Source organism: Branchiostoma belcheri, unplaced genomic scaffold (genome assembly GCF_001625305.1).
Source record: "Branchiostoma belcheri isolate BF01 breed outbred unplaced genomic scaffold, Haploidv18h27 scaffold15, whole genome shotgun sequence".
Taxonomy (NCBI): Eukaryota; Metazoa; Chordata; class Leptocardii; order Amphioxiformes; family Branchiostomatidae; genus Branchiostoma; species Branchiostoma belcheri.
In genome coordinates, this window is record NW_017802935.1 from 1,077,470 (window position 1) to 1,088,472 (window position 11,003).

General features: G+C 40.5%; 1 protein-coding gene across 2 annotated transcripts in view; it reads right to left on the reverse strand.

Moving 5' to 3' along the window:
* LOC109465363 (mannose-1-phosphate guanyltransferase alpha-like) overlaps nucleotides 1-10,393 on the reverse strand; it is a 12,926-nt gene extending 2,533 nt beyond the window's left edge. The window contains exons 1-10 of one of the 2 annotated variants that reach the window (XM_019762576.1): nucleotides 10,208-10,393; nucleotides 6,001-6,098; nucleotides 5,587-5,690; nucleotides 4,673-4,862; nucleotides 4,231-4,290; nucleotides 3,371-3,501; nucleotides 2,662-2,796; nucleotides 2,191-2,288; nucleotides 1,602-1,648; nucleotides 888-980 (exon numbers count right to left, since the gene is read on the reverse strand). In XM_019762576.1, the coding sequence (XP_019618135.1) occupies nucleotides 888-980; nucleotides 1,602-1,648; nucleotides 2,191-2,288; nucleotides 2,662-2,796; nucleotides 3,371-3,501; nucleotides 4,231-4,290; nucleotides 4,673-4,862; nucleotides 5,587-5,690; nucleotides 6,001-6,098; nucleotides 10,208-10,247 (996 nt within the window). In that variant the 5' untranslated portion in view covers nucleotides 10,248-10,393. The remainder of the gene's footprint in view (nucleotides 1-887; nucleotides 981-1,601; nucleotides 1,649-2,190; nucleotides 2,289-2,661; nucleotides 2,797-3,370; nucleotides 3,502-4,230; nucleotides 4,291-4,672; nucleotides 4,863-5,586; nucleotides 5,691-6,000; nucleotides 6,099-10,207) is intronic. The other variant, XM_019762577.1, reaches the window with a different exon arrangement.
* Nucleotides 10,394-11,003: the final 610 nt, after the last annotated feature.

Genomic DNA, 11,003 nt, shown 5'->3' on the forward strand with positions numbered 1-11,003 from the left:
ACTGTACATGCTCAAACTTTGCCACTTGTTTGTTATGGTAAAACAAAAAGTTTATTTGGATGCCAGCCTTTTTATCTTCAGCACGCACCCTTTGTTAGCATGGATTTCAGCCTTAAAATTTATATCTGTAGTGGCCTATTAATATAGTTATGTTAATAACAGAGACTGAGAGGGTCCACTAAAAAATAAACACTGGCATCCAGGCCAAAGTCTGCCGTGTGTGTTGTTGTATGACATACACTGAATCACCAACACTGGTATCTCATATCACAGTGAAAGGTGTGCTGTATGTTCTGTACATGTTGGGATTGCGCCGCTGGCATAACTAATATAAACTGGTGGATGTCCCAACTACTTAGTACCTAATACCAGCCCAGAAGAGAACAAGAAATAGCCACGCATTCAAGTACCAGAGTTATCAACCAAGGAATGAGGTGTTCAAGAATTCATTCTTTCCTAGAACTATCGCAGAGTGGAACTCACTGTCACCAAGTACAGTAGGGGCATTGTCAATAGATAGCTTTAAACAATGTCTAGAGCTAGAAGTTCAAGGGTTACTGTAGGTGTAACAAGTCGATCGGTGTAATGTAGTCGGCTGCCGCCGCGCCGCGTGCCTGCGAAGCTGGTGTGTTACGCCGAAAGGCGGTTATACCGGCTATACAGATACAGATAATCCTCCGGGATTGCACTAGCGAATGAAGAGATGGGCCTCCCCCCTCTAAGGGAAGCCAGCACGCGTTTGCTCTAGCCTGCTCAATTCCAACGAAAAGGACCGCCATCTTTCTGTCGGCAAGCGCAAAACCCGAAAACCATCGAGATACAGAGACGAAGACTTCACAGACAACCTGGCTGACGATTTCTCCCATGAATCTGACATGTAATCTCACCTGGATGGAGGCTCCGTCCAGAATAATAGACTCCCGTATCCTGGTACCGGGGCCGATGGTCACGTTGGCTCCCACCGTCACATTAGGGCCCAGCTGGGGGAAAAATCAGTTAAATTAAATAAATAAATAATGGTTTTTTTATTGTCCAAACAGTACCCGTGCAGTCGCAGCCTGTAAACGGCTGAATTGATGTAGGGTATCACATAATCAATACAAATCACAATAATTACAACAATCAAATAATACACATGATACACATATTTGTTCCACAATTATTTTTGTGGAACTGTCGCAAGGGTCTGTGCGGCTGCCATTCAGCGCCACAAGGTGACCTCAATACGACTTTCCCCAACCGAAGTTAGGTGCCCATTCACACCTGGGTGGAGTGAGGAAAGTCGTGTTAAGTGCCTTTCCCAAGGGCACAACGTCGGGGCGCATGTTCAGACATGTACCGGGTACGACTCGGAATCGAACCCGGGTCTCCCGGTTCATAGTCGATTGCTCTATCCACTACACCACCCGACGCCACTACGCGACAGTTGGAGCCAAGATGTAACTACACAATCAAACAACATTCTTACATACACACACCCGCAAACACACACACAAACATACACACAAATTAAGACACGCACACACACAGTAAACAATACCCCATACCCAGAGGTAGAAACAAAAAGAGCTTGTACTACTGTGAGTAACACCTTGACTTACCACAGCCGTAGAGTCCACATTCGCAGAAGGGTGGATGTACACATCACCTGCAATGAGATAGAAAATGCAGTTAGCACAAATACAATGCTTACAATGATTATTACAATTATCATGTCTACACATGTTTATCCCTGGAAAAACATGGCAAAGGCCTCAAAGCCTTTTTGAGGCAGTAGGGGCAGTGGGTTGTTATCCACAGTGTCTAGGGCATGGTATTGGAAGGCGGAGCCCATCCCTCTCCTTCCACAATGTGTCATCCTTTTACCTCCCCAACCAAAGTGAGGTAGCTATTTTGCACTTTGGGAAGTTCCCAAGGACAAACATCATGATCTCGTGTCCACTAGCCTAAAGGCCATTTGATACCTGCATAATCTACGGATTCGTGATAGATGTACTGTTACCTCAGTCTCAATCTTGTGTTTGCTAGACTAGCTGGACTCGACCATTTAATTCCCGAGAGAACTAAAAACAAATTTTTCACAGACGGACCGTACCTTTGATGGTCGAACCTGTGACCTCTCAATCTCGTGTTCACAACCCTAAGGTTTACTCTATGCCTGGATGAACATGATCTACAAATGGGCCATACCTTTGATGGTGGGCATGCCCTCTCCTGGCGCCGCCAGTCTGTCGGGGTGAGTCTTGTGGTACAGAGCCAGATACAGCCGGTTGGCATAGATGGCAGAACTGCAAGAAGGACACATCTTTTTAGATAGGAGCAGGCAGTGAAGAATAAAGAATGTTGTTGACAATGGTACAGAATGTGAATAGCAGTCCAAAGGCATAATGTTTACCTTCGGACATGGTCTGCTCTGTTAATTCTTACTGAAACACATTCACAATTTCATGTACATGATTGTACTACTATTATATGGTGACAGGAGCAGAGCAGACCATGAAATTGCAACATTATGTAACCCGACACCAGTCGCCATGGTGACAGACATCAACAAATCATGTCATTGGTTAGGTCATAGGTCACTGTTTGGAGAAGAAGAAGAGGAAGAAACTGAGTAAAAACAATATGTTTCCTTCAGTAAACATAAAAACATTTCCCTACCCCGCAGACTTGATCTGGCTCCAGAAGTTCTGGGTCTTGTGGACGTACAGCTTGCTGTCCCCAGTCAGCATGGGGAAGATGTCCTGCTCCAGCCGTATGCTGTCCTTACTGCTGCCAAGGGCAAAGCTGTCATCACTGGGCAAGAGTCAAGCAACAACCACCACCACTGATTGGACAATTATCCACCGGAATCACCACATGATCATTGTATATTCATTTGCATAATTGGGACCCTTGATTGGCCAATTGTTCGATCAAACTAAGACACTGCGTCCACTATATACAGGGCTCAAAAAACTGTGAGCATTTGTACAGCCAAAAATGGAGCTACTGTAAGCACCAATTTGCCTGGTTACCAAATTTTCTTCTTTTCCTCCTTTCCAAAGAGACTCACCAGCTGAAATAGGTTTGGAATCATGGCTAGCAAGTATTCTACAATTTATTTTGAGCTCTGATATACTGCATGACTGTACAATGTATGTGTGGACAGAATGCACACTATATTACATAAATGTACACAATTCTCTATATACTTACATTGTAGTCTAGTAAGTTCTATACATTGCATCAAGATGGCAGAGGAATATGTTTATATATTGCTACTTCCTCACAGATACTTTACTGCAGATAGAAGAAGAAACCATGTGTGCCCAGTGGCCTCCACCACTCAAAAGCTCCCCCTGGCAGCTAAGGCCAGCACTGCACCCACCTGGGCAGGTCCTCCTGGTGCCTGGCAAAGACTGTCGCGATGTGCTTAAATACCTCGGGCGAGAACAGGTACACGCCGCAGTTGATGATCGAGCTCACGAATGTGCCCGGCTTTTCCACATAATGTAGCACCTGGGTTACACAATGGAAAAGATGGGAGGATTTTTTTTATTTTATTTTATGATGATTTACCACATTTGTGGAAGGATTGACACTGGTGACTATCACCTTTTCAAAGATGTCAAACCTGAGACCAGACTGTAATGTTTGAACCACTCACACCGGGAAGGTCCCCTACTCTTTTCGATAAGTGTGGTGGGTTCTTTAACGTGCGTGGGTTGTGGCTCTCCCAAACACGGGACCTCCATTTAACGTCCTATCCGAGGGACGTCCCTAGCCGAAGCGAGGATATCAGGAAATGGACACTTAAGACTGAAACCTTAACGGGGGCCCTTTTTGATAGAGCGCAATCGCTTCTGTGTAGAGTGTAGAATTCAAAATTCAGTGTGGAGCATTGTCAGGACCCCGCATGCAGACCCTCATTAAGAAGAACAGAAAACTGAGAGGGGTGAAGAAAACTGGTTGTCAGATGGTCTTTGGTTCCCCAACAGTCAGATGATTAGACTAAGGGACAGATGAGTTAAGATGGAGCATTTCATGTAAAGAAATCAAACAACAGTATGACAAGGCAAGAAACTAAATTATGACAAATACAACTTCTCATTAAACGGTATCATTTGTATCTATGTATAATATTTTAAGCTAATATCAAACGTTGAGTACTGGTAACAAGTTTCCCTATAACTAAATTTAGATCTGGGAAGTAGATTCAATGTACATGTATGAATAGTAGACTATTACCTCATGCGTATCTGTGTTCTCCACCAGGCAGCCGTAGTTCAAGGCTTGTTCTCTGCTAGCCTGCAAAATGAAATTATATCAAATATTAAGTTCATTGCAAATATTACTTAATATTCTACAGTAAATAATGTAAATTCCTTCTGGCTCTGCACCAGATACTGAGATTTTTTACCTCCTGTAAGTCTGCCTGTCAATCTTCCCGCACCCATGCCCTGTCAACCTGAGTACTCTGTCTGGACAAACCAATACACAAACCCCACAGCTCACAGAAATAAAATATATATACCAAATCTGCAACATAATGTTGTCATCCTCAGTGGAACAAGGTCCTTGCATTGTCGTGTAAAGGATGAACAAGTACTCTCCAGGCAGAGGCTTACAATACATGTATGCTTCAACTTATTCTTCACAATTGCTTTTAATACTAGTAAGGAATTTCTACCTCTGTCCCCATCATGGTGCAGCAGGCGTGGGCCCTCTGCCGGTGGGACTCTACCATTTCCGTCAGGGGGAAGTCGCTGCACACGTCGGCGTTCATCACAAAGAAGCACTCGGGGTTGCCGCTCTGGATCACGTCCCGGAAATGGTACAGTCCGCCCGCCGTGCCCAGCGACGTGTACTCCTGCAGGTACCTGGGGGGGTGGGTATAACAAAATCAAGTCGAATCAACTTTATTACTCAACAACTGTAGCTGGTACAATGTATGGCAAAGAAACAACAAGGGTACATACACAAACTTATAGTAAAATATAATTCTAATGAGCTTCAAATATAATTTCAACAGTGGAGTCGGTATTCCTGTACGGCTGTGAAGCGTGGACTGTGACTCCCAGACTGGAGAAACAACTGGATGGCTGCTATACAAGAATGCTAAGGTGGGAGTAAAGTACATGGCTCGAAATTAATTAAATGTGGTCCAGTGGCCACAGACCACTAAAATTTAGGCTAGGACAACTAAAAAGACATTTTTGGGACAAGAGAAAAATAATCAACATCAGAATGTCAGCCCTTCTGTTTTTTATCAGGCACACGTCCTGGCTTTTGGATCCGGAAAATCCCCCAAATTTCCTGTCTACACTACAATTATAGTGCGCCTCAAGATCACATTATATCCATGAACCATTTCCAGCTGGCTTCAAATGGAGTTTTGGATATTGTCTGTTACCTCTTCAATACAGATATAGAAACTGTGGTAAAATATAAATTTTGAACTAAAAAAAATATCATTCTTTTTTACACTTTTTTCAATATGGATGGGAAAAAATGATTTTTTTTTCTGGTTTATGGATACCAAGGTTACTCAAGCAACTGGATCATTTTAGGCGATGATGTACAAGTAAACTAAAGCAAACATACCTGATGGAGATATGGAACTCCTGCTGGGCACGAGACAGGAAAGTCTTGAAAGCGTCGCTGGGTTGGTAGAAACCGATCAGTAGGATCTCCTTCAAGCCCTCCACCTGGAAAAGTAAAGTCAAAATATAAAATGAGTTCCAGGAAAAATTCAGTTCAAGGAAAAAGTGAGTTCAAGGAAAAAGTGAGTTCCAAGAAAAAATGACTTCCAGGAAAAAATGGCTTCCAGGAAAAATGAATTCCAGGAAAAAATGAATTCAAGAAAAAAATGAATTCCAGGAAAAAATTACTTCCTGGGGAAAAAATTAGTTCCAGGAAAAAGTGAGTTCCGGGAAAAAAAATTCCAAGAAAAAATGAATTCCAGGAAAAAATTAGTTCAAGGAAAAAGTGAGTTCCTGGGAAAAAACAGGGTCTTACCTTCTGACAGGCCTCAATGTGATGTTGAATGATGGGAAATCCAGCAACAGGAAAGAGCGGCTTGGGAAGGTCCAATGACAGTGGTCGGAAACGAGTCCCTGTTAAAACATGAGAAAAGTATGTTTAACAAAATGTCTATAAACTTGCTCTGAACACGTATGTTTATATATGTTCTGAGCTCAGCTAGAAAATGTTATAGCTAACGGTATACGTTAGGCTTAGGCAAAAATACATGGTATGAAAAAATAAAAAGAAATTTTGAACAAAGAGCACTGAAGCCTCATTGGGAAGGCTTCTAAAGCCATAATCTATCCATTCTCCTAAGCTACTTTACTGAGTCGGAACTAACTTTTGATGATGTTTTCTTGTTTCCTCTACAATAGACATTCCAATGATTTTTTTCTTACAGTAACTGTTGTACTCTCATCTGCCGAATAAACATACCCCCCGGAATAAACGTACCCCCCGGACAAATCTTCAAAATGAAATAAACATACCCCCGGAATAAACATACCCCCCGGAAAATTACCAAAATTGACGGGTAACCTGTGTCTCTTGCACTAAAATGCACCCTTACTAATATATGCACAAATCTTTAACGGTTATTTGCAATTAGGAATTTAAATAGACAAAAAAAAAAGAGCATTTAATATTTTGTATTTTGATAAGCACCACCCATGACAATAGAACATTCAGACGAATTTATGCACGCGGTGATTGCAAAAACCGGCCCGAAAATGACAAGTTTATCGCTACAATACGCGTTTATAAACGTCTTCACGTCGATGATTTGTCAATTTTTTTCACACGAAGTTGAAAAAAATTACTGGTTTTCAAAAAATTAATAAACGTACTGTGCAAAATAAGAACGTACTGGGTGGATATTCGGGCCCAAAAAAATAAACGTACCCGTATGTTTATTCGGCAGATGAGAGTACTTTACTGAGTCGGAACTAACTTTTGATGATGTTTTCTTGTTTCCTCTACAATAGACATTCCAATGATTTTTTTCTTACAGTAACTGTTGTAGTCTGCATGCTCAGAGTGGCATGTGCAGTCTACTGTAACAGTTACTTCTCTAGCCGTAAGGCTGTCCACATTTGTACCACTAAAAATGCACACAGACAGAACTTAAGACCAGTAGCTAGAGCATAATGGGGATCGGGTCAAGGCCTTATAATAAGAGCACACTCAGACAGCATTTTCTGAGGTGCTTAAAATACCCAATATAACCAATCCACAGGTCTTGTTAGTGGCTTACTAGTAGCGAAGTTGGAGTACATTAATACAACATGGATGTCAGCATCAGAGTAGGGAATACATCATTAAGCCATAAACTAACTTAAGACTCAGGAAAACTAAAAAAAGTGCTGGAGAGAATCCAAATACATGAGGAAGAACTTTATTGAATGACAACCGTACATAAAAAAAATAGTACAATGCATGGTAACAACTATTGAACAAAATAGAGGTATAGAATAAAACGTAACATGATCTTAATTACTAAAACAGATTACATCTTTGATATAGTGGTACAATCAAGTGGGGATAATCAAGAGTTTCCTACATAAGTCAAGAGTCAGGGATCTCCCTTGAGAATAGGACAATGCCACCCATTATACTGTAAATCCCAGCGCAATCATACTTTCCAAAAATAGGGTTGTTTCTACTGAATGTTCTTTCTGTGTCTCTTTGAAATGGAATTTGACTTGAGATAAGATAAAAAGCTGGCTAAACTCCCAAGAAACGGTCTCCATTTGTATCTGAAAGTCCCTTCTGGCAGAGTCATCGTCCTTCGGGTTAACACGAGAACCACAGATGTGTCAGTCAGATCATAATCTCACAACAATTACGGCCGGGGGAAGACAAAAGACAGGCCGAGATTAGCACTTTCTACTGTTAATCTTAATGCGTATATTTTGGTCTCAACACCTGGGTTCTAAGACACTGTGACCTGTTTCCTGCATAGAAACGATGTGTTTGTTTGTCCTATAACGTATTTGTGGATACTGTAATCTAGATAGAATAGAAGATGAACTTCATTTTGTAGTAGAATGTAGTTTGTGTAACTGTGAGAGAATTGAACTTTATAGACGAATAACATCGATGTTTCCCCACTTTACACACCTAAGTAATACAGACAAATTCACTTTTTTAATGAACTTAGACAAACCCTCGATGTATGTTCTTATCTTTTCAACATCACAGAGAAGCGAAGAGAAGTCGAAATTATGTAACAAACTGTAGTGCTAGTACTAGATTGATCTTGTTGTGTATATATTTGTGTATTCAAGTTAACCTTTGTACCTAACCCAGTGGGTATGTTTGTGCAATAAAGATCTTCATTCATTCATTCATTCATTCATTCATTCATTAATAGGTAACCATCACCTCTTCATGATGTGAAACTTGAGACTAGACTGGTAAACCGTCCTTAGGTGTAACACAGTGTTAGACCAGACTGTAAACTTTGAACCACTCACACCAGGAAAGGAAGGAGTCCTGAGCACTGTTTTCCATTTATGATTATAAGTGTTATATAATATTTAATGAAAGTTTATTGCAAATTCATGCCTGAGGGCTAATTGCAAGAACGTGATAACAACAAATAAACAGTAAAAATGATAATATTAGTAATGCTAATGCTACTTTAGAAATACATAATTATTGTTGGGTTTGATTTCTTTTCTGTGTGCAGTGGAGTATGAAATGCCCGACATTTTGCGAGATGTATGAATTGAATTTAATAGAGTAATGTGCTTAAGGTGTGCTCTCCTTATTATGTCCCCAGCTGAAGTAAGGTACTTATTTTTGCAAGAGTCAACTGAGGCCTGGAAATAGTACATACCATGTATAGTGCCTTTCCCAAATGCACATCATTGGGGCCTGCCCCAGGGATTCAAACATTTAGAACCTTGAAGTTCCGATATACATGTAAGCCTTATAGTACCTGTTAAACCCTTCCACAATTAATGTGGCATTGACAATGCCACCTTTCTGCCTGTTCTTGTTAATCTTCCCCATCCATGTGCTGTTAATTTAAAACCTACAAACAGACACACACAACCCACACCTCAGCCACCCCCACGGCCACCCCCAAACAATACACTTCCATACCAAGAAGTAACAATGACACAGGCTTGCCTGTTTACATTTAGTAGAACAGGTCTATCTGTAATTACAGCAAGGTGCAGACACAGCCATAAGACAACTTCATGACTGGCAACCACACTTGATAGCAATGAGGAGTAGCAGTATTATATTTATTTATTTATTTATCGGAGTACCGGTATGAATTGATGATATTACTTCATCTTCAATATAACAATAGGGAAAAAGTGTGTACTTGTATTAGTAGTAAGGAGATCAAATGATCAATTTCTGACATAAAATGTAAAATTTGAAAGTTGGAGATGACTCCTGATTTCCATATATTGAAATAAATCTGTTGCATTTTGTGATCAGATGTGATACAAGTTACATAAGTGCTGGTAAATTTCCTTTAGTGGTCATTAGGCAAATTTTAACATTCTAGGGTCTACCTAATATCAAAATGTGGACAACAAACATTGAAAAAAAAAACATGAATGCAAAGTTAATTGCCAATGCAGCAACCATTAATTACCATATTTCAATGCAGAAATAACTATTTTTAAACAATACTTGGGGATTCTGAATTCATTCTATGTTCATTTTATTGCTTACTATCATTTTATCATTTGCAAATGTACTCACAATCAGCCCTCGGGCATGCATTTGCCATTAAGTTTTTTTTTTTTTTTTTTGATAGAAGTTATAACGTTATGTGTGCTTAAGTACATGTATAGGTATTTATATTCATATGTATATATAGCTGCTTGTATACGAGGTACGTGCTGGTGTACTACTACTAGTCTAGCTGACTCAGCTCGAGATGGAACAGTGAAGTAAACAACTTCAGGAGAGATCAATGTTCAAGGCCAGGGGCATTGACCCCGAAGATTCTAATAGCTTTTGATTCGTCTAAACACATCAATGCTACGGAATATTCTATTCCCAGTGCTTTTAAGGCCTTGACTTGTTCACAGCAACGTCGAAAATTGACGCCTGTACTGCCACGTACTCAGAAATATTTATAACGCACGAGTACGCACAGTCGACAACTTGGGGGGGGGGGTAAAATATATTTCTGCAAAAGAACAAAAACAAATGACATAACGCCACAAACCTTTCAGGGGCCCGCCTATTAAAATGATCGCCTTCAGCATGATGATGGCTCTCTTGATCTCCTGCTACTTTTCCTTAAAGGAAAGGATTTTTCCTTCAGAGATTTCTCGAAGAGGTGCAAAACCTTGAGACTACTAGCTGACTACGTTACTTGCTGAGCGAGTAAAGATCAGCTGCTCAGAGGGCAAAGGTCATATTCGTGTAAGTCATGAGCACTCGTTCCCAGAGTAACTTGCGGCTTGCGATCTTGTACAATACAATAAATAACGTTATATTTCCAAGTTATCCATAATCTTGCTTTTGATCTTGGTATCTAGTTCTATGCTTGAATGGGTTAGGGTTAGGATCAGGCAGGGTTCTCCGCGTATTCGAGAACGTCGATTTGCCCCCCAGCAACACGGCTCTGGATACGCACGGACTATCCAGAATCGTGCCTGAGCATGGTTCTGGCCTTGGTCCTGGATGCACAGTAAATACGTATGGATGAACCAACTGAACTGAACCGATGACGGTATGGCCCCGAAAAAATTGAATTTTTATCATTCAGTCTATCTGGCCAATATCTAACTATTTTTCCATAAACCGATTTGGAGTCTTATGAGAGTAAACGATACAATATTAGTATCTGTCTGTCTGTCAGGCTCCATTTGGATCAGTGAACAAGAACTCAGAGCGTGAATTATTTCCTAAAAATTAACAATTAAATTCTCGCTATCATCGCTTTTATTACTAATTCATACAGTGTAATCAAATAACATATCTTAATTGTTTAATGCTGTTCCTGTACATCGGACATT